Raw genomic sequence first — 24415 nt, 5'->3', positions numbered from 1 at the left:
TTAGTGATTATGCCTTACCTGGTCAGCATTGTTTAATAAATACTAATATCAGTAAAGATTCCTCACACATGAATATTTGACTATCATTTCTAAGAGGTTGAAATAGAATGCACGGAATCCCTTTTCTGAATAGAAGCCTTTTTATCACAAAATATTTGAAGGTTTCATACCTTAACATAAAACAGTGTTAAAAATGACTATGTATATAAAAAAAAATAGCTTATTTCAGTCAGGCATTGTTTAGGATGACAAGTTAAAATCCCCATGTGGATTCCACTGTCACTAGCAGACACAGTCTCCATTTAACTAAATGCTATTAATTTATACTCTTATATAGATTTTATGAGCAAGAGCTACCTAGACCATCACAAATCTTGAACAAAATACCACTGGGAAAATCCATGGTGTATTTACAACACAAAGTAATTATATTTTCAGGTTTCATTTAGTAAGTCTATTTTATTCACAAATCACACATCTTTTCACTTAGAGGGGCTGAAGGAACCCCTCTGAGCTTTTTGTGTTGCTTATTTTCCTTAAGTAAATGATGTGTTTATATGTGTCTGTGTGCTGTTGGCTAGTGCTTTAAAATATTTCATTCAGATCTCATTTCTTTCTAAGGTGAGGTTTTAATGGAACTATCAGCAGAAATTAGAGACTACTTAAAAAACACTTCAAACCCAAATTTAGTCAACACCAGAGAGCCAAATGTAACAATACAGGCATCTGCAGGTTAGGCATAAAATGTTTTAAATTGTCATTACCATTTTAAGTTCACTGCACTATGTATTTAGAAGACAGTATAAGGAAAGACTATGTAAATGTTTAGGAATAAGTTATCTTTTGTGAATTAAATAATTCCCTTTCAGCAAGACAACTACATGTGTAAAATATATATGTCTGGTGACATTGTAAAATGCTAAAATGTCATCAAATACCATGCTAGAATATTACAGGACTGCATCTGTGATCTCAGTAAGCAGTGTTGACTGGGAGCCTATGGAAAAGGCATGCCGTAACTGTTCTGTTGGGCAATCCAAGCCAAAGTGAAGCAGAGTAGGCTGAACGGCATGAATGCAGATTCAGTGCACGAATCAAGCCATAAACATGGAGCCTAGAGCATCGACATGTGACCTCTTCCTTTTGTCACTAGAGGCTTTCAAATGCCAATGCTGAGTTATGGTGACAAAGGGCATATGTTTAGAACATATGTGCAGGAATCCTACGTGCAGAGCTTTGTTCTCTGTGAAAGAGCTGATGGGGGTGTTCTTCTGGCCCGTGTATGTTCGAGGTTCTTCCGGTCAGCACACTGTAAGTATGGTCCGATCATGTAGAGGCTGTTCCCCTCCGGTACAGTGTTATATCTGAGCATGTTCTACCATTGAAACGGTTTTAGTTAGTAAAGTACAATACAGGATAGAGCACAACATAAAAATGTTAAGGAAAATTCATGTACTAAATGCAAAGAGGGCCAACCCAATAGCTATCTAAATAGCTTAAAATGGGAAATTTAAACTCTTCCATTTTCTACTCCAGATTTCTGCTTTACTAAACGTTACTTAAAGTAAGGGAGATGCTGAGAAGACCCTGAAACTACTATTTTTTCCAATTTTCTTGCCATATTGTTAAAAGAGATTAAATGGCACATTTCACTTTATTTTTACATGTGCTTGTGTATGTGTGTGTGTACAGGTATGTGTCTGCGTGTGTGCCTGTGTGTGAATGTGTGTGTGTGTCTGTGTGTCTGTGTGCACCTTTGTGTGCCTTTGTCTGTGTGGTGTGTGTATGTGTGTGTGGTGCATGCTTGTGTACATGACTGTATTCCCTTGTGCAGACATGTATCAGCTAGAGGTAAACATCATGTGTCTTCCTCTGTTGCTTCTTTAGCTTACATTTTTATACTTTGATGTAGTGTCCTGGAGCTCACCAATTAAGTAAACCAGGAGACCAAAGAGTCCAGAGACCTACTTATTTCTATTTCCCAGGAAGAGGATTACAGGAATACACCACATTGCCTCATATTTCTTTACATGGCTCCCCTGCAGATAGGAGCTAAGCATTTTACCCATAAGCCATCTCCAGAGTCACTTCTATGTGTCCCTTCTGAGTCAGTGAGTAGACTTTCTTAGTGTAAAATTTCTCATGGTGATTTTCTAAAATCCCTGTGTGGTGAGCATGAAATAATTACATTTTAGTTTGTACTGTATAAGTTCACAGAAAATAGAATATTTAAATATTAAGCATTTAAGATAATAGATACATGTACAGCTCATATCTCTGGCCATCCATTCCATCTGTTTTCATAACTATAGTTAATAAATCCCCATTATAGTGTGCTATGACTTGCAGTCAAATATTATTATATGCTTTGTTTGAATGTTTGGATTCTTATCTTTTTCTGACTAAGTTTATAAGTTATCAAGAGGAACAAAAGACTTAAATTAATAACATTATGAATTTTAAATGAACAATGAGTGCAGACAAACCAACAACATAGGGAGAGAGTCAAAGGAACAATGCATGACTGGAAATGCACCCCACAAAAATGCTCAGGTCGGAGAAAGCAAGCGAACACCACGTGGAAAGACCCTGCTTTCTTTTCCAGAGACTTTCAAACATGACAAGCTTGCCTAGAAAGCAGACCATTATCAATTCAAGATAAGTGATCTTTCTACAGACGCAGCAGGGAGCTGACTACGCCAGCAAACATCTAGAACCTGAGTGTTGCCAGGGACATTTTTGCCAAGTTGTTACAAAAACTGACCTATTTCTAAAAGTTGTAAACATTTACCAAAAACATAAGGGGATCTCTGGATTCTTTCATTTGCTGAAAACATTCTCATTTACCTTTTCAGACAGCTTAGATTTTTCCCAGAGAGTAATGGCTGATTTTTAGTCTTTTAATCTCTGCTACTATTTTCTCTTTTTCAAGTTTTCTATCAACAGGAAACTTAAGATAGTTTTTCAATTTACAGACTTGATGAAGACTACTCAGGAATCAACTTGTTTAATCAAAATTCTTTTATCAGCATTTATTTTGAAAGATGCCTCTTCCTTAGCCATTTTATAAATTAATTCTGAAATCAGCACATTTATGCTTAGAGGTCACTTACCTTTTTTAACTGTGCTTCCAATTTGCTACATTCCTCCTTCTTTTGTTCGATGGCTATTTCTAGAGATTTTAATTTGGAGTCCCTCTTCAGTCCTGCAGACGCTAATGAAGATGCATGCTCTTTGAGGTCGATTAAACTGGACTGAAAGAAGGCAGAGTGCTAGTGAGCAAAGTATCACCACTTCTCCTGGCAAGGTCATCAACATAAATCCACCGATTCTACACACAGCAATAACTTATGCATCAAACAGAAAGGGTAAGGTAGTGATAGTGGACTCTAAGCAGAAAACTAAAGCTGGTCAGTCTACAAGACAGAACGAGATCTCACTGCAGTAGACTGAAATGCGACTAGATGGTGCAGTCACGATAAGCGGTTTTCACATCTCAAAGCCATGCCCATAATTTAAGTCCTCTGGTGATCTTTTAGCTTTGCCTCTCCAAACAGACACCTGAGTTCCCCCATTTGTATTCACTGTAAGTAAGCTGGACTGACTCGGAGACAGGAATGAAACAAAATGCTGACTTTGATGCTTCCTTCCTAGGATAATCAAATACAAAATAAACATTCTATTAAGTTTTACTAAAGTCTCTTTTTTAACAGAAACACAAAGACTAATTTTTCAAATACCTTCTGGTAAATCAAAGATAAAAGCACATGGAATTTTAGGATAAAGTACACTACAAGTTCTGATCCTATGTAGTCACGATTCAATATGATTCATCTCCCACTCAGGAACAGGGCTGCCTATATTGCTTGGTTATCAACCATTCCAGCAATTTAGAGATTCCCATATAGCTTCGCTTCTAAAATCCAGAGAAATAAATGCTTGAATACATCTCTGAACATAATTCTTACTATCTCCTGGGACAATGTTCATTACCAAATATGAGATAGCTAGCAAGCCCTACTGACTGAAATGTGTCGGCTTTGCCCTTTCTGTCAGCATTCTAACAGCAAGGAGGATAGTGAGCATACAGTGATCTCTCAGGCAGCCACGATGCTGCCTACTGCTTTCTACAAGACAGTGCCCTGAGCACTAGGTGTCCTTGATGATGAAGGTCGGCATTGCCCAGCAGAAGGCCCCTATACTTGTTTTGAAGAACAGGTGACTCATGTTCATTTTTTCAAGACAGCAAGTTGAAGCCCACATTCACTGCTAGTCTGCTCCAAGGTCACCTAGACATTAAAGGCAAATCCAAGACTCAAACCCAGGTCTACAGTTCTGATTTCACTTCCATGGGGGGGGGGGGCGGAGATGAAGGACCTTATAATCCAGTCATTTTGTCATAATGAAGACATATTATCACCCAAACTAAATTATAAGTTCCTTGAGAACTACAGTTCTACGTTGTTCTTTTTTAAATTGTAAATTACCAGTTGTGATGACCAGCTTTATTTTGATTACACTAAAGTTCCTAGTTATTAATCTAGGTGTCGTGGAGAGATTTTTCAGACATGCATAACACCTATAATCAGCTTATTTTAAGTTTTAAGAAGATTATCCTCCGTATTCTGGGTGGGCCTGAAAAAAAGGCCTTACAAGCAAAACCCATGGGAGAAGAAACTCCCTTCACTTCCTGTCCCCCATGAGTTGCAGCAGGAGCCTGTGTCTGAGTTGTCTGCCTGTTCTTCTGGAAGTCACATTATACATGTTGGGCTTGTCCAGCCTCCCTTAGGGTACTAAATCACTTCCTTTCAGCGAATCCCCTGATTTAGTTACATTTATTAACCTGGGTCTGTTATACTGACTGAACTCCAAATGTCAATGCCAAGTACATTTGACGGGACCGGGAGATGATTCCCGAGCTTCCCTGTGATGCTCACTCGTGGTTAGCACCGCTTATTAAACTGTATCTGTCTGAGGCTTCTGCTTCACCATCCCACCAAGGGGTCTCATTTTCACTAGGAGTAAGTGCAGCAATTCTAAGGTACAAACCCTCAAACAGTACTTGCTAATCCAAATGTTGAAGAATAGTATAAATGAAAGCAAAGTTAGTGTGCTTATGTCACATGCAAATGACAGGTCCATCTGCTCAAAACTGGCAGTGTAACATGGCCAGAAAAATTGAATTCTTCATTGCCATGACAAAGAAACAATGTCCTTTTAAAAATCTAATAAGCATCGATTTTAGGGATAAGAAAGTGTTTCCTGGCTCCCTCAGAACTCCGCTCATATTAAAGCTGCAAGTTCCTCTTTAGGCATGACTGTAATTTGTGTAAAGTTTTCAGAACACAGGGGACAGGCTAACCCCGGAGAACTGCAAGAGGTCGCTATAGATTAGGATGATGCAGCTTGCCTATTGGGCCGGGGCCATCCCGCCAAGGTTGGACATGTCTGGGAGAGAGAAATCACTGTGTCAGGTACAGCTAAAGATAATGACAATGGTAAGATAAGGCACACAGCTACTTCACCCACGTTTGTCCTCAAGAATACTGACATAATTTAGGCATGCCCTGGAGCATGAAGACTGCACCCCCAAACAACTGCTCCAGGATTCCCAAGCATAAAGACCCTTAAAATATATTGTCCTACTGTAAAAAATGGAGGTGACACTTACATTCTAGATTCATCTTTGTTACAGTATGGAATGGCTTTAAATAATTTACTGTAAAATAAAAAATAAAATTCCAGAAGAGCAGCCGTATCTAGACTGAAATTTTATGTTCAATGCCATGTTTTCTAAGTGGATACTGGGCAATCCATTTGAGACTTGTAGGTGAATGCAAAATATCCCAAAAGCAGTAGTAAGTAAAGTGGAGTCATTGTTGTTATACTAACTGATGTTCATGCAAAAGATAGTAGGACCTAGAACTATTCTCTAAGCCATACAACTGTAGTTAGTAAGGTAAAACCCAAGGGGGGGGGGGGCGTTCTAGGGACCACACCTTAGTCAGCTGAATAGTCACCAAAGGCATCTTTGATGAAGGGAGGCACTGGAACTGTTTCCCCTGGAACTCAGGCAGCTTTCTAAGAGAAAGGTCACCATGTTCCCCAAGTCTTCACACTAAACTATCTGTTCCCTAAGTCTTTCAATGAAATAAAAGTCATCACAACCGGGGTTTTAAGGACTGTGGATGTGATCCATTTGTTTCTCCAGACTCACCTCTTTCTCTGTCAGTTCAGCCTGTAAAGCATTGACCTTCTCTTTAAGGTCTTTGTTCTCCTTTCGGAAGGACTCGATCTCTTCCAGCCTTTCCCGATCATCTCTCTCCCTCTGCTCTTTCAGGCGTTCTATTATTCTCTCCTGCAAGGCAGAAGCACCACAAGGGTTGAAACTCATCAGGGTGCATCCCTAAGCATACTGCAAAAGAAAATCAGAGACAATTCATCTCAAAAAGTTCTCTGTGGTGACCAATATAGAAACCTAAACAGTGGATCTATGAAGAGAGGTTGTTTGTACCTACATTTGTAACATGCAGTCAAAACAGAATAGTTTTTGACTTGTCAATACAATTAAGTGACGAAGGATTATGTGTATATGTGAGTGTGTCTGTGTGTGGGTATGAGCACACATGTGTGCACACGCATGTATGTGTGTTTGTGTGTGTGTGTTCAAGTCTGTGTAGTATATGGAATAAAATATGTGCAGGCCAGTACATGTGCACAGAAGTTGCTGATATCTGTTGTGGTTTTCAATCACTCTCTACCTTACTTTTTGAGACAGGGTTTCTCACGGAATCTGAGACTCACTGACTTGGCTAGTCCGTTTGGCCAGCAAGCTACATTTGTCCTACTATTTCTGCCTCTACAGTGCTAGGATTACAGTTATAAGCACTTTACTGACTAAGATACCTTTATTCCTAGAAAGGAATATCATCATTATTGTTGTTGTTGTTGTTGTTAAAAACTTTGGTTGAAGCTTACACTGAAGCACAAAAATATATTTCAACTGATTAAAAAATAAAACCAGTGAAGATTGAAATTATTGAACCCAAAGTTTCCCTTCTCTAATCATGGCAGAATAAATTACCAATGTGCAGGCTGGGGGCATCCCTCATTCATGGTGTCTGGGAAATGCCTAGAGCACTTCTAGGGGGAGGAGGTTGGGCCAGAAGCTCTTGACTGTGGAATCCCTGCACAGATCAGGGAGAAGCCCTGTTTTATTGGCTTCTTCACATGGCATGAAAGGACTGGGTTCCTGAAGATTCTTCTCAGACTACAAAGAGGCCTATCTGGCAGTGAGAAGCAGGACCTACTCCCTCATTCAGGACTTGAGTTTGAACTAACACTGAGAATGTGAGACAGAGAGAAGCCTATCATGAATGTAGGTTGTTTGCTTTATTTTAGTTTTGACGTGTCTTGAGATGTGTTTCTTTCAATGGCTTCTTTACAAGCACTGGGGACTCCAGAACTCAGGTTCAGTTTAAGCAAAATGCAAATATCTCTTGGATTGAGCACTTACTCTGCCAGGGCTGCCACAGGCCTTTGTCATCAGTCATTATCACAGCCTCGAGGGCACAACTAGCTTAACTGGTGACAGGGTAAGGCCTCTGAGAGCCCAGAGAGACTATCTGGATCAGCCAAGGTGACCCAGGTTATTGTTGATCTAAACTGAGCTAACAAGGAGAATGCGAGACAAGGACAAGCCTGTCTCAGATATGGCTTTTCCAGTGTGTCTGGAGATGGTCTATTGTGGCTGCCATTGTCTGTTGTTTGTTTTTCACAGTGGCTTCTTGACAGCCACTGGGTACACTAGAACTCTGGTGTAGTTTGAGCAAAATGCAAGCATCTTCTGGACTGGGAACTTATTCCATGCCAGGGGCAGTCACATGAGTTTAATGAAGAGGGAAGCTATTCTGAATATTAGCCTGTGATTTAAGATCCCCTAAGGTGGCAACTGTGCTGTCAATTATAATGTATAAAATGTATGAGGAGAAAAAAAAATGGCTATTGTTACCTTGCAATTTTTAAAGCATTTCAAGTACAGTATATATATTAGAACAGTGGGTGTCACAGAGCAAATGGGTATATTAATTATACATACTTATTTTTTCTTGATTCCAGTTAGGGTCCTATTTTACTCTGCAATTCAAAGCGCAAAGTAACACAGTGAGCTGTAAACCTCTCAGGACTTTTAACAACCTCAGGCTTCTGGTCTTCTCATCTTTGCCTAGATGACAATTGTCATTCTACCATCTGTCATTCTACTACCTCTCCATACCATCCTCTGCATCTGAAAGATGCTGCTGTGACATTTCTCAAGCTTCATGGGGATAATTTCGCCCAACTGGAAACCTGCCAGAAGCCCTGTGGTCAGGTCATATCACATTTATTGCCTTTCAAAATCCTTTACTCGGTTTTGAGTTAAATGCATCCTCCCAGCTTAGTCTTCCAAAGAACAGCACTTGTGTCCCAGAGGAACAAACTGCCTGGCATACCACAGGGCACTTTAAGATGATGAGGGGAGGAAGAGCTGAAATTAGAGATCCTCTTGGCTTCAAAGCAAGGGTCATAAAATTAAGAACTGTGTTAACATTTAGAAGGTGTCAGAGTCGTTTGGAAAGTAGGTCAATTTGCTTTAAGCCCTGGGTACTACTGTCTGGGCACTAACAGAGAAGGAAGGAGGGAGGGAGGAAAAAAGGAAGGAAGGAAGAAGAGAGAAAGAGAGGGAGATAGAGAGACAGAAAGAGAAGCAAAGCACACATTGTAACGCTTTAAAGGTTATTGATGATTCAGTACTACAACATACTCCTCCATTGATTACAAAACTAATTTAACTGTCACATGTAAAGGACCAGATGTCAAAGACATGTGTTAAGAGGCCCTAATATGCCAGGATCCACTTGATTAACAACCAGCTTGTAGAAATTCTGACACCGCATTCCTGTTGGAACCCTATTTGCGTCGGCACACTCCACATGCTATCATCTGGCTCTGAACAGCTCTGTTCACTTTGTGCCTCATCATGGGGTGGGAACTGCATGTCAGTGGCCTGGGGCTCTGCTTTCCAGCTTTCCCAGCCACTTATCTGGGAGGTGGCTACAGCCAGGCTTGACCATACCGGCTTTACAAACACAGTGGGCTGGAGCACTTGAACTTCCATGTGACATGCTCAATCTTAGTTTTCACTGGTGCTGTAGCTCAAGCCCAGGGCAGCCTCGTGCGTGCCAGGCAAATACTCTGCCACCACGCTTCATCCCTGCCTAAGCCACAGGGTGCTGACTCTGTGAGCTGCGTCACTTTGTATGCCTTCTACAGCTGAATGAGCTCCTGGAAATTAAAAGAAAAAACACTCCCCTGGCGCCATAATAAAAGGGAGGCAGTAAGTAGAGTTTGACATACTCTACACACCAGCCAAAGACAGCAAACTGTTCCTTATTACTGGCTGGGGACACCACGTGTAATAGCGCATGCCTAGACTGTGTAAGACCCTGAGTTAGAGTACCAATACTATAAAAGAAAAATAACTACTTATAAACCCACAAAAATTTACTAATCATTTTTTTTTATATTTTACTATTTTTTTCACACCATACCCTATTCTAGCATAGCAGTTTTCAACCTGTGGGTTATAACTCCTTCAGCTGCCCTCTATCATCAAAAATATATATATTATAAACAGTAGCAACATTACAGTTATGAAGTAGCAACGAAAATATTGTGATGACTGGGATCACCACAACATGAGGAACTGCAGCAAAGAGTCACAGCATTAGGAAGGCTGAGCGCTACTGCCCTAGAGAATCTGTTCAGTTAACTGAGAAAAGATAGAACTTGTGAGGGACAAGCTCTCAAGTTTACATTCTGATGTCCTTATAAGTACAAAGGTCAGAAAGTTTAAGTCTTGTGATACTGAATCTTGGCTTCAATATGACTAAATTGAACTATATCTCAGAACTTCCTAAAGCACACACTCAGTGTGTCGGTAAACCCATTTCGAGAGGTCAGAGCAGGGGGCTCTAGTGTAAAGAACAGATTAATCCTTTGTTGGGATCATGATATGATGCATTTTTAGGAGAAGGGAAAAAGGTAGAAGGTAGATTCTAGTTGGGGGAAGTAGGGATGTACCTTTCCTGTATTTCATTTTTCTGCTTCCTTGACACCAAAATGTGAGGAGCTGTTCCCCACCATGCCCTCTTCCCCGTGATGGGCTGACAACTAGGAAACCGTGAGCCAAACACATCATCCTTCCTTTGAAGTTGTTCCATCCTGTTCTGGCTAGGAAAAGGCAATTGAGCCAATGTTGTCCTATCACGCTTGGGCTAGGTAGGCTTGGAGGAGTAGTCCAGGGGAAGCAACAAAGTCTCAACCAAAGGGCAACAGAGACAGGAAGAAAATTACCTCCAGGAGTCCTGGGTGACCAGTTAGCATGACTCATGCCTGCTCAGTCCAAATAGCTCATTTTACCTTCTTAAGCCCATGTCCTATCTTTAAGATAGAGGGGCGGTATTATAGTTAGTGTTATTTGATATAATCTAGAACCACATGGGAGATGGGCCTCTAGGCATGCCTATGGGGAATTATCTTGATTGTTATCAACTGATATGGATAGAGCCATCTTAGTTGTGGGTAAGAACATTCCTTTGGTGGAGAATCCTGCACCATTTAAAGGGGAGAGAAGCAACTGAGCAGTAGTGAGTATGCATTCATTGCTTCCCTTTTCTTCTTCCAGTTAATAGGACAAGAGGCTTCAACCTCCTGTTATCTTGACCCCTTGGCCATGAAAGACACAGGAATTCTTTCTCCTTGGTAGATTTTATAACAGTACTTTATCACAGTGACAGGAAAGGGAAAAGGAGAGAAATTTGTGTAGGAAGTGGGGTTGTTGATACCCTTAATCTGACCATGTGGCTTGTAGGCCACTGGGGATGTTTTGTGGCTAGACTGGAAGAATTTGGATCTATAAGGTACAAAAGCAGGTGACTATTGGAAGTAGAGCTTAATGGGTCATTCTGGTGTGTTTTGAGTGACCGAGAGTGCTGAGAAAGGTATGTGCTGTGAATGTTCCGCTGATGACGTTTCAGAGGACAAGGACTATATAAGGAACTAGGAAAGGGATCATATTGTGATATTTTAGCCACAAATGTGGCTTTCTGTCCTGGGAACTTGAGAAAAGTTGAATTTCAAGATAATGAACTAGTGTATTTGACTCTAGAAATCTGAAGACAGGAGAACATTCAGGCTGAGTATGGCTACACTTTACTTATCCAAATCTATAGTGAAAAACAACAAAAAGATGAACAACAGGATGTAAAAACTGTACAGTTTGTGGAGGAGGATAAGAACTTGAACAATTAAACTTTGCAGCCAAGTTACCAGATGAAAGGAAGAAGATGATTATTAAAGAGAAACAAGCTGTTCTATACTAGACCAATAAAACACAGGCATTGAGGGCAAGATAGTACCCATTGAAGGCTCCATTTGTGGAACTGCAAACCTGCCTGAAAGGAAGCATCCACACTGACACAGAGCTGCTAAGAGAGTTCCTCGTTCCTGAATAGCAGATGCCTAGTGATGTGCTTTCTCAGGTTCAGGCCACAGAAATTGTTTTAACTGTGTTCCAAAAGGACTCCATCCTGAGCTGGCAGAAGGACTTGGTGTTAGCAGTGCTTGGTTTAAGCTTATAATTCCATGTTACATTCCATTACTCCCGGGAAGTAAAAACACCACGTCATAACATATCCATACTCAAACCGAGAGAAATGAATACACGTTTGCTAACTTGCTCAGCTTGCTCTTTTCGCTCTTACACAGTTCAAGGCCAGCCCTTGACATGGTGCTACCTACCCAGGATGAGCCTTCCCACCCCAATTAAGCCAATTTAGAAAAAAAAAAAGAATACCATGCTCACTGGCCAACCTAATCTTGGTAATCTCGAATCAAGGCTCTTTCTAAATTCTGTAAAGTTGATTATTGAACTAACCATCACATTCACCCGTGGGTTACTTCTTTGAAGGCATGAAAGAATTAGAGGGCTGTGAAGAGCATCTGATGTCATGCAACATGCGGTAGGGCAAGAGTCTCTGTAGAGAGGCCCTGAAAGGACATTGCATGAAGCTCCAGGAAACTCCAGGATACCGGAGATGCCAAGATCATGGGATGGAGTCCAAGGAGAACTTTAGGCCTGGCACAGAAGATACCTAGTGGATAACCTATGTGCTGATGTCATCAGAGCTAAAGGGGTGAGGTTACATGAGCTTACTGGAACCCAAATGGTTACATTATGTGTGCCAGATGCCATGCATCGAATCACGGGATTCAGTGCTTTCCCTGCTGGGCTTTCGAGTGGTTTGTTGTTGTTGTTGCTGCTGCTGCTGCTGCTGCTGCTGCTGTTTGAGTGTTGCTTTTTGTGCCCACTTTTTTTCAGTTTTTACTTTGTCCAGTGTTTACTCTGTGCCATTATTCCTGAAAGTACATAACTCGTTCTTTATTTTAGAGGAGCCTGTGGCATACATTTAGGAGATTTATATTTTGGAAAAATTAATTGATATGGAAAAAGCTATTTTATTTGTGGTTATGAACAGTCTCTGGGCATTATATACAGTAGAGAGCTAATTATATGTATGTACTTGGTGCCCTTTTCTTCTGACTGGGAGTATGATGTAACAAGCTGCTTCTAACTCACCCTGTCTTATTTTTTTCCCATGAAGGACTATACCTTGAAGTATGAGTTAAAGTATCTTTTTTCTCCCTTCAGTGGCTTTTGTCAAAGTACTTTACCACAGCAATTAGAAAAGAAACTAAATGGGAAGCCAGTGCTTTTCCCCAATGCATTAGAATCTCTGGACATGCTTAAAAATTACAGGTCACTGGATTTACAGCAGAGTGGCAGAGAAAGCAGTCTGTTTCAAAGACCTCAGATGATAAGACTATGTGGATACAACCAAGTATTCCTAGCCTATGGGAAGCAGTTAAATATTCTTGTGCTCAGCGTTAACAGCTCCTCTCCAATGCGCTTTCCTTCACTTCTGAAACACACTAGCATTCTCAGAAAATCTACTCCAAAAAAGTTCTTCTGTGTAGTTTTTATTTGTTATCACACTGAGAAAACCCCAAGTCAGTAGAAAATAGTCTGGAAGTGAACAAGCACAGAAGGCAAAGCTTAACCATACAGTGAATTTATTGGACTTCAGTAGCTTCAGATATAAAATCAGATCTTGGATTTTTGAGCCACATCATGGAGTTTCCAGTTTTTCCCAATCATCAACTGTCTCCCCATGTTCTCTGACTCATTTTTGTGTCCCACCTAGTCCTTCTACTTCTCTGAATTCTCAATTCATCATCCAAGGTCCACTTCAACTGCTATAAAACCAGGGTTACAAATCTACAATCTTAATAATTCCCTGTTTAGGTGGTTTCGAAAGGAACAAAAATTGGAGGTCAAGTAATTCAAAGGTGGCTTTGGGTGAGCAGTTACTGCGAAGAAAACAGTGAGGTCAGTCAGTGACTGGGAAGTACTGAGGGAAAGAGAAGAAAAGCAGGCTCACATTAGCCTTAACTCTGTTTCTTTGATGCCCCTCAGACCTCAAAAGAACTTATCAAAGGGTATCTTAGAATTAGGAACTTCTCTGTTTATATACTCAAATGAATAAAAATGGTCCAGAAAAAACAAAAGAAAGAAAAAATCCTGTCAAGACGCCATGGCATGGAATATATATGGCATCTGTTTAAGTCTATGAATTTTAAGAAAGAAATCAAGGAAGAGACTGGCATACCCCCCAAATATGCAACAGGAACACATAATTTAAATATTCTTCAAATCATTCCACTTTCATAAACAAAATTACTACATAGGACTCTGGAAATAAATTTTCCAAGTTGAAAAATATCTTCCCCTGAAATATTACTTTCACATTTCAGCTTTTTAAATTTTTCTTCATTTCAAGCTGAATTTGAAACAATGGGCCTAAAACCTATATTGACATATGGTAAGCCTAACCCCCAAATAAGTTCTTCTTTAGAAGAGTTGAGAGAAATATCATGATGTGTAAGTTCACCTGTAGACATCATACCTGCAAGAGGTACCAGACAAAAGGAACTGGAGATCAGTTCAATAATTAACAAAGATCAGAGAGGTCAATATGTCTAGTGGATTTCATTCTTTCATTCATTGATTCTTTTATAAATGGCAATCCTTTAACTTAAAAAAAAGTTTTAAGAAACTTTCTTAGCAGGCCCTGAGTGATGTTATTACCTGACTTCTTCCCAGCAATTAAGATTGTTCTCCCCTCTGCCTGCAACTTACCTCCTTGCAGAAAGACTCATGGCTCACCCACTTCCTTCAGGTCTTTCCTTAAACATCACTTTCCTGTCTCTAACCTAAAACCTGTCTCTAAGCCATAAAACCCCATCAGTCGTGTACCCTTCTCTGATTTCTTTCCATCTACAGAAAATAACATGCCTCTGAAAACCCACATATGCCACTAATTCATTACTTTCTGTTTCTCCTTCTCCCTCATTAGAATGAGAACTCTGTGAGAGCTGGGGCTTTCATCCCTTCACATGAGGGTGGGTAACTCAGGTATCCAGTATTTGCTGGGCATAACACCAGCAAATGCCATACGGATGGTGTCATGCTAAAGCACACAGTGTATGTTGTCCCGATCTGGAGTCCAGTATAAAAAAGCAGTTAATCCCATTAAGACAGATGCATGGAGAGTGATAATTACAATAAGAATTTGTGGGACTTTATTGTGTAGAATGGGGACATCAGCACAGTGCCTCTATGGAAATGATTCATAAAATAATAATGACAACTATAATCTCTTTCAACTGCTCTAAACATATTCTCTCCTAAACATAACATAATCCACTTGGGAGGGATCGTATTTCCCCAATTTCACAGGTGAGGAAACTGAGGACTTCAGTTGCTAAGGAACTTACCCCAAATAGTTAGTACTAGACCTAGGATTTGAACTCACACAACCTGTGTGCCATGTATACATTCTTGGGTCAGAAGAATTAAATCTGCACATAGAAAATAATATCCTAAGCAAAAAAGAACAAATGCAAAGTGATGGAGGCAAAGTGAAAGAAGAGAACATGACACAGTTGAAATCTTAAGGGCCAACAGAGCTAGAGCATACAGATGCAAGGAAGAGACAAGCATGAAGACAAGGTGCTGGCCAGAAAAAAGGGCCTCATCAGGAAAGAAGGGTGATCCTATGGGATAGGCTAAGGGTTTTATTGTCCAAATTTAAAAAAAAATATTAATTACAGTTTATTCACTTTGCATACCACCTGTAGCTCCCTTCCTCTTCCCCTCCCATTCCTACCCTCCCTCCCTCCCTCTTCTCTACCCATGCCCTCCCCCAGTCCATTGATAGGGGAGATCCTCCTACCCTTCCTTCTGATCCTAGTCTATGAGGTCTCATCAGGAGTGGCTGCATTGTCTTCCTCTGTGACCTGGTAAGGCTCCAACCCCCTGAGGGGTAGGTGATCAAAGAGCAGGTCAATCAGTTCACGACAGAGACAATCCCTGTTCCCATTACTAGGGTATCCACTTGGACATTGAATTGCCATGGGCTACATCTGTGCAGGGGTTCTATTGTCCAAATTTAATGAAAAGTTAGTGTATATTTTTTCAAGAAATCATAAAGTTGCAGGCAAATGGATGGAACTAGAAAAGATCATCCTGAGTGAGGTAACCGAGACCCAGAGAAACACACATGGTATGTAATCACTTATAAATGGATTTTAGCTCTAAAGTACAGGATAGCCATATTATAATTTACTGACCTAAAGAAGATACGTAACAAGGAAGACCCCGGGGAGGATTCTTGAATCTCCTTCAGAAAAGGTAGAAGAGGAAACAGAATAGACAGTGGAAGTGTTGAAGAGAGGGAACAAGGTGGGAGAGGGAGTACAGAGAAAAATGAGGGTGAAGACCAGAGCCAGGGAGAGTGGGAGGCCATGGGTAAGGGAGTAGGACAGGGGGCCTCTAGAGAAAAGAGAAACCATTGGTGGGGCATATCTGTGACAAGCTGGGGACCTAAGAGAAGTTAGGCTTCTGGCAGGATATGGGGGTGAGTCTAGCTGAGATTAGCAGTAGGGGTCATCGAAGAGGACATCCTCTAACTAGACAGGACTCCCAGTGGAGGGAGGGGAACAACAACCCACCCACAAAAACTTCGACTCTAAATTTACCCTGCCTACAAGATGTGCAGGGATAAAGATAGAGCAGAGATTGCGGGATTGCCTAACCAATGCCAGTCTAGTTCTGAGACCCTCTTCATGGGAGAGTCACTGACACTATTGACGGTATTCTGCTGCGCTTATAGACAGGAGCTTAGCGTAGCTGTCCTCTGAGAGGCCCCACCCAGCAGTGGATCAAAACAGGTGCTGAGAGTCACAGCCAAACACTGGGCAAAGTATAGGGAGTCTTGTGGAAAAGTGGGGGGAAGAAGAGAAGGACCTGGTGGTGACAGAAGCTCCAAAAGAACCGAGCCAACTCACCATGGTCCAGAGGAGCTTGTGGAGACTGAAACACCCAACCGAGGGCCATGCATGGTCCTCAGCCCTCTATAGACAGGTAGCTGAAGGGCAGCTAGGGCTTCATGTAGTTACGCTAGTAAAGGAAGTGGGGGTTGTCTCTGGCATGGACTCTAATGCCTGCTTTTCCATCACTCCCCCCTGGTGGGGCTGCCTCCCCAGGCCACAGGGAAAGAGGATGCACTCAGTCCTGATATGACTTGATAAGCTGGGGTGGGTTGGTGGGGGGGCTCCCCTTTTCTGGAGAAAAGGGGAGGGAGGATGGGAGAGACAGTGGGACCAAGAAAAGAGGAGAGGGTTACGATCAATATGTAAAGTGAATAAATAAACTGATTAATTAAAAGAAAGAGAGAGAGACAGAGAAAAGAAAAGCTGGTGGCTGTTTTATCAGATAGCCAAGGGTAATGCTGCTTCTCAGTTTCAGGAAGATGCCTGTGGTCACAGTGCACCCCGTCTCCTGGCTAACATGGAAGTCTGAGGACAAGCTGGGACTAGAGGCAGTAGGAGAAGCAGCTACATGTATTTGGATGAAGTCCTCACAATACTGTTTCTGTAAATGCTGAACCCCTGCTTTAGAGGCTCAACTCACCTTTTCCGACAAGGCCTCCTCCAGTGTGGCCAGCGCGGTGTCTGTGTTGCTGGAATCGGTCTGCAGGGACTTCACTCTGTCTTTCAGATTGGTCAGTTGTTTGTCCTTGTCCCTAAGTTGTTCTTGTAAGTTCTCAATCTGAAAATAAAGATTCACATATTTAATTCACATTTTACATAAAATCAAAGCCAAGGTTCTTGAAGCCATCTCTTTTTTATATTGTTTTTTTTTAAGACCTGTTATTATGGATGTCATCAGTACTGTGAGATTACATTTGACTTAGAATCAAGAAAAATTTGAGATCTTAATCTATTTAACATAATTTATAAATAGAAGGTTATCCATACAAATGCAAGCCCCCTAGACATTTGAATAGTGTATTTCTCTATGTTTTCATATATTTAGCCATGTTTTTAAGGTTCGAGTCAATAGGCATTACCACCGTGAAAGAGAAAGATGTTCCCACAGGATTGATTCTCATTCACCGAGCGGACACTGAGTGGGTGCCCCGTCTTGACTAGGCAGCCTATTGGTATACGGCCTGGCCCACACAGCCATTCACTCAGCCCTTTATTCAGCAAGAAACTTTGTGATACAGCAAATGTTGTCAAGTGGCTGTTTCAAAGTGACCACATGAAAAGCCAACTAGGTTATCACCAGCAGACTGCTAATGGGAAGAACTTGTGATAGCAGGCATACGCAACAAGGACTAGACACTCCATTTGGCAACTAAGTCAGAGGCTGGCAGCCAACCAGCCACTTTTACCCAGTATCTGCATCCCAAAATAAACACAGAAAACAGCCGATTATAAGGTCTGCCTGGCAGCAGCAGCAAGTACCTTGTCCTAGGCATTACGTCCATTATCATTCATGTTTTTATTCTATGTTCTCAAAGAATATATGTCTTATCTAAGGTTTTGTTTTTAAGCTCACTAAGCAAACAATTTATTCATGTTAAGGGTTTTAAAATGACAAGAAAAAAAGCAGTACAACTCTAAGATAAGTCCATTCAAAATATTTTCATTCTACACGCAGCTTTCTCAGCGACTTATTCCAAAGCATGCTTCATATTGTGTTACCCAAGCAGCTTCTGTGATTACTTGACTCCTTTCACGTGAATCTGGAATGGCCACTTAAATAATGTTGGCAGCAGTCATGAAAATGGAGGGAAGACAGGATAGTGACAATGGGGGTACCACTACAGCATTAGCCAAGAAAATCTAAAGACGCCAAGGATGGAGACTCGTACTATGACCCTGAGAGTTAGGAAGCTGAAGCAGGAAGGCTGTCAGACATTGGGGGTACCCCGGGCCATAGAGTGAACTCCAGACCACTGGGTGCCACAAGGCGAACACTGTTCCAAAACAAAACAAAATGTAGTTCTTAAGAGAAAGGCAATAATGCAGCTACACCTGAGCTGACAGGACCTGGGCTAGTCTGATGGACATTCCCAATATTTCCATCCATCTGAGCTAATAAGGCTAATGATATTTTGAACAAGACTGAGTGACAGATTTAGAATAGGGTAAACATTTATACCTAAGAACTTATCACTCTAAGAAATGCTGTATAATAGATGTCTTCTGAAAAACCCTACCCAGCAGGGGATCAAAGCAGATGCTAAGACTCAGAGCCAAACTTTGGGCAGAGCACAGGGAGTCTTATGGAACAGTGTGGGGATAGAAGGACAGGAACTCCATAAGAAGACCAACAGAGCCAACAAATCTGGGCCCATGGGTGCCTGAAGAGACTGATACACCAACCAAGGACCATGTATGGAGAGGACCTAAGCTCCCTGCTCAGATGTACCTGATAGGCAGCTCACTCTCAGTGTGAACCCCCTAAAAAGAAAAGGAGGGGCTGTCTCTGACATGGGCTCTGTTGACTGCTTCTAGATCACTTTCCCCTGGTAAGGCCGCCTTGCCATGCCACAGAGGAAGAGAATGCAGGCAGTACTGATGAGACTTGATAGGCTGGGTTCAGTTGGTAAGAGAGGAGGACTCCAACTTTCTGAAGAGTAGGGGAGAGGGGGAGGAAAGGGGGAGGAAGAGAGCTATGATCAAAATGTAAAGTGAATAATTTAAAAAAAAATAAATATTTACTTTAGAAAACATAGAAAGAAAGAAAGGAAGGAAGGAAGGAAGGAAGGAAGGAAGGAAGGAAGGAAGGAAGGAAGGAAAGAAGGAAGGGAAAGAAAGAAAGAAAGAAAGAAAGAAAGAAAGAAAGAAAGAAAGAAAGAAAGAAAGAAAGAAGTCTAAACATCTCAAGAATAAGTCTTGGAGTAGGGAGATGGTTTGGAGGCTAAAAGTGATTGCTGTCTAAGTGTGAGGGCCTGAAGTCAGATTCCCAGAACCCACGTAAGGCCGGATATAGTACATGCCTGCAATCCCAATCAATGTGCTTACAGCAAGATGGGAGGCAGAAACAAGAGAATTCCCAGAAGTTTGTGAGTCAGACAGCCGGGTGTACACAGTGGCCAACAACAGAGACCCATTCTCAAGCAAGGTGGAAGAGACACACACTCACACAATTTTTGTAAAAAGGAGAGTTGGGAGGCTAAAAAACACGGAACAGCTTGAAGAACAGTCTCTTGTATAACTTTTATAAACAAACAAACAAACAAAAACAACTATAAATTGATACATGCGCCGGGAAGTAAGAATTCAAGGAGGAGAAGCAGTCTAAGAGGCAGGTGGGAGAGGAGCCCTTCCCGTTTTCACGGCTGGAAGTTTCAGTCATCTCCTGCTTAAAATTTCAAACCAAGTAGGGCTTTTTTTTTTCAAGTAGGATTCTTAGGGGTGCTGGTGAGAAGGTGGCACAGCAGTTACCAGTGCTCACTGCTCCTGCAGAGGATCTCAGTCCACTCCCAGCACCCAGGTTAGGCGCTCAAACCCACCTACAACCCTAGCTACAACCCACCTACAACCCAAGGGGATCAGACACCCTCCTCTGGCCTCTGGGGGCATCTGCAAGCACATGGCATATACTCACAGAGACAGACACACAAACACATACACACAAATAAAGATAAAAGCAAATCCTTAAAACCTGGCGGGTAAGAACATATATACTAGAGAGGGTGAAATTGCTCAATGGGTGAAGGCACATGCCATCAAGTCTGACGACCTGAGCTCACTTCCCAGGGCCCGCCCGCAGGGTGGAAAGAAAACTAGCTCCTGCAAGCTGCCCATTCACCTTCACACACTTGCAGTGACGCATACACCAGCACACAAACAAAGGTAATAATATAAAATGCCAAATATGCAAGTAAGCAATGAACAAACACTATGAATGACTAGCAAAAATAAACTGTCTCTGTGCTAGGATTTGGGTGTCTCCCAAAAGGTCCTTCTGGAGGCGGGGTCCTCAGTGTTCTGAAGCTGAAAGAACAGCATGGTGACAGCATGGAGGCTCTACTCTCATGAGCTGGAAATAATCTCACTGGATTCTATCGGTTCTCCCAAGAGTGGTTTGCTCTCAGAGAGCAGGCCTGTTACCTCTTCCAGCCACATGTCACTGTGTGACCACACAGGCTCACATGTGCTCCCACTATAATGCCACCGGCTGTGCTGTGCCACAGACATTAGGCTGCACCAGAAGCTGATGCTAGTGCAATGCTGTTAAGCATCCATCACTGAGAGCTAACACTTTATTTTTTTTTCTTTTTTTTTTTTTCAATGCAGTTTATTCAGGAACCTTGAACAATCATCGGACCCTGGGGAAAGCCAGCCCACAGCTTAAAGAGCCTCTGGGTAGCCAACCCCAGCGTGCCACGTGGGCAATGCAGATAGGTCCACATACATGGAAGCAAGCCAGATCCTCAGCCTTAGCCAAATGTGGAGTTGTTCGTGACAGAGAGCACTCACCATCAGGAAGGTGGAAGGCGAAAACCAGCTCCATCTTTAAGGCGTGGCATTACGCAGCTCTCTACAGTCCCCCCTTTTTGTTTTAGACGCATCAGGCAAGAGTAGAGATCTGATCTCTGATAATAGAAATAAATTGGGACTTTGTACCGACGTTCATTTAGGTGTCATCCACCCAAAGAGCATCAGACCCGTCTGATACCTTTTTCTCAGAGGTGGGACCTGGGGCATCAACCCGCATGCAATCAGACATGCTCTTCTCTGGGTCCAAAGCGGCTGACCCTGAGTGCAGTGCTTAGCCTCACATCCTGAGCGTAACATTTTAGCTTTTTATGGTAGCCAACCATGCTTGGGGCGAATGTCCTGCTTCAATGGCTCTAAAGGCCTGAATGATCATGGCTGCATTATGCTGTTGTGAGACTCTAATCTTGAATATACACCACAGGCAAACCAAGGAGACCAACACCAGAAGGCCTGCTAACGCTCCCATGCCCGCCCATTCCTTCAGATGATTCATGGCTGCGGCAATCCATGGTGATCTAACACTTTAATACAGAGGGAGCCATCACTGGTATTTTGCAGAGTGGGAAAAAAAATAGGTAAGTTACAACAAGTTATACATAATGAAATGGTTATGAAAGTATTTAAAACCCTGATTTTGCTAATTGAAGACTAAATAAAAATATTACACTATGAAGAGGAAAAGCATAATATAAAATAACGCAACAATAACTTGGTAAAAATGAAGTTCTTGCATGAGTAAAATATGTATATGCTATACACATATCTATAGCATAGTCTGTATATATACATATGTATGTATATGTATATGTAAATACTATATATACATATATGCATAGACACATATAGCGCTACATATATGGTATACGTATGGCACTAAGAACTTTAGGTGACAGTAAAGCGAATTTGAGTTTCTCCCATTCCTTTCTGTATTTTCCAGTTTCTTTTCCTTGAAGACAATACACAAAATAAAAACTTTCAAACCCACTATAAAACATCAAAATTATTTTAAAATGAATTTTAAAGTAAGTTTTACTTCCTACAGGGGCTTATTACATGGGGAAATGTTACTTTTAGCACCAAAAAAATTATTCCTGAAAATTAAATTTTAGGAGGCTGGCAAATTGTTACCTACTAGAAAATTATTACACAACTTCCTCTTGTTCTCAAACTGTTGTGACACTTACAATAAAATGTTTGGGGTCTTTTTCTTGAAAATGTGAAGCTCCGCAAAGTTCAAACAGCAGAACTGGGCATTGAGCGAACTGAGAACTGGGGTTAGAATTGGAAATTGCAGAGATGGTTTTTAAGAAGGTACAGTCTACCTTAGAACATTAGAGAAGTCACTGGTCAGTGTGATTCTTGGGGTGGGAGAAAGATCTATGCACCCCAGGGCTGAGAGCTGTGTGCACCCCAGGGCTGAGAGCTGTGTGCCTCCCAGGCCTGAGAGCTGCCACACTCACCATTGCAGAAAGCTGTTTCTGGTCACAACCATCTAAAACAGTCACCACACTGTGTGTCTGAAGTGAGAACTGCACTTTCAGAGCACATCCCTGGAGAGCTAGTCAGGCAGGACCGCTTTCAGACCCCTGGGGATCACAAGGCAACCCTAATCTTAATGGGTTTAAGCTAACCTCTGAAATTCAACACTCCAAGACTGCCAGTGTCCTTGACTGTCAGCCAGCCAGCAAGATTCAGATCTAGAGGACTATGACTTCACCTCTGAGCATCCTTCCATGGCTCCCACCCTTCTCAAGGTCATGCATGAGGCCCTTCGAGAGATAGTCCTAGAGGCATATCTAGGACACAGCACATGTCTAGCGGGAGTGAAATTCTAGGCAACATGCCCAGTACTGCCAGAAAAACAAACAAACAAAAGAGAATTTACTTGCTCTCCCACCATCCCTACGCTGACGGCCATTCTGACCAACCATGCTGCCAGCTCCCAGGAACGGACTGTACACCTTCCTGCCTTTGCTGCCTCTTGTACTTGGAAAGCATTTCCCACTCCAACTGCGTACACGCTCAACTCTGACTCAAACCTTTAGATGCCAACACATACCCTTTATCCTTCAGAAAGCCTTCTATGCTTCCAAAGCTGGGTTAAGTTTGAACTCCTCTGAACTTCTTACACACTATTAGGATTGCCTTGTCAAGGGCTGGAGATGCAGCTGAGAGGCAGAATCAGCTCTTTTTTTTTAATTTTTTTTTATTAATTACAATTTATTCGTTTTGTATTCCCCTTCCTTCCTCCCTCATGCCCTCCCAATTCCATCATTCTTCCCCCTTCTCCTCCCATGCCCCTTCCCCAGTCCACTGAGAGGGGCAGTCCTCCTCTCCTTCCATCTGACCCTAGCCTATCAGCACTCATCAGGACTGGCTGCATTGTCTTCCTCTGCAGCCTGAGAGAGTACACAGGCCCCCTCAGAGGGAGCTGTTCAAAGAGCCAGCCACTGAGTTCATGTCAGAGACAGTCCCTGTTCCCATTACTAGGGAACTCTCTTGGACACTGAGCTGCCATGGGCTACATCTATGCAGGGGTCTTAGGTATCTCTATGCATGGTCCTTGGTTGGAGTATCAGTCTCACAAAAGACCTCTGGACCCAGACTTTTTGGTTGTATTGCTCTCCTTGTGGAGCTCCTGTCCTCTCAAGGTCTTTCATCTCCCCCTTCTTTCATAAGATTCCCTGCACTCTGCCAAAAATTTGGCTATGAGTCACAGCATGTGCTTTAATGTCCTGCTAGGTAGAGTCTTTCAGAGGCCTTCTGTGGTAGGCTCCTGTCCTGTTCCCAGTTTTCTCCCTTTTCTGATGTCCACTTTCTGAATGAGGATTGATCATCTTACCCAGAAAACCAGACACACTAAATCTGTTAGTAGAAAAAGTGGGGAAGAGCCTTGAATTCATTGCACAGGAGACAACTTCCTGAACAGAACACCAACAGCACAGGCTCTAAGAACAATAATCAATAAAAGGGCGTCAGGGAACTGAAAAGCTTCTGCAAAGCAAAGGACACTGTCATCAAAACAAAACGACGGTGTACAGACTAGCAAAGGATCTTCACCAACCCTATGTCTAACAGAGGGCTGATATCCAGAATATATAAAGAACTCAAGAAGTTAAACAGTAACAAACCAAGTAATCCAGTTAAAAAATGGGGTACAGAGCTAAACAGAGAATTCTCAATAGAGGAACATCAAATGGCAGAGAAACACTTAAAGAAATGCTCAACGTCATTAGCCATCAGGGAAATGCAAATCAAAACGACCCTGAGATTTCACCTCGCACCATCAGAATGGCCAAGATCAAAAACTCAGACCCAGCTCTTTCTGTGATTAGCCCTACAACTCTTTTGCAAGTTCAGTCAAGACAAATGATTTCATTTTAACATCTCTGTC

General features: G+C 42.0%; 1 protein-coding gene across 1 annotated transcript in view; it reads right to left on the bottom strand.

The window, feature by feature from the left end:
- The window catches only part of Erc2 (ELKS/RAB6-interacting/CAST family member 2), an 898378-nt gene that overhangs the window by 464477 nt on the left and 409486 nt on the right, over positions 1-24415 (bottom strand). Inside the window, 3 exon segments of the mRNA XM_060390770.1 lie at positions 3114-3254; positions 6218-6358; positions 17135-17272. Of these exon segments, the coding sequence (XP_060246753.1) occupies positions 3114-3254; positions 6218-6358; positions 17135-17272 (420 nt within the window).

The sequence above is a fragment of the Meriones unguiculatus genome, chromosome 9 (assembly GCF_030254825.1).
Source record: "Meriones unguiculatus strain TT.TT164.6M chromosome 9, Bangor_MerUng_6.1, whole genome shotgun sequence".
Taxonomy (NCBI): Eukaryota; Metazoa; Chordata; class Mammalia; order Rodentia; family Muridae; genus Meriones; species Meriones unguiculatus.
The sequence above is the reverse complement of the archived record's forward strand: the minus strand, read 5'-3'. Positions and strand labels throughout refer to the sequence as shown.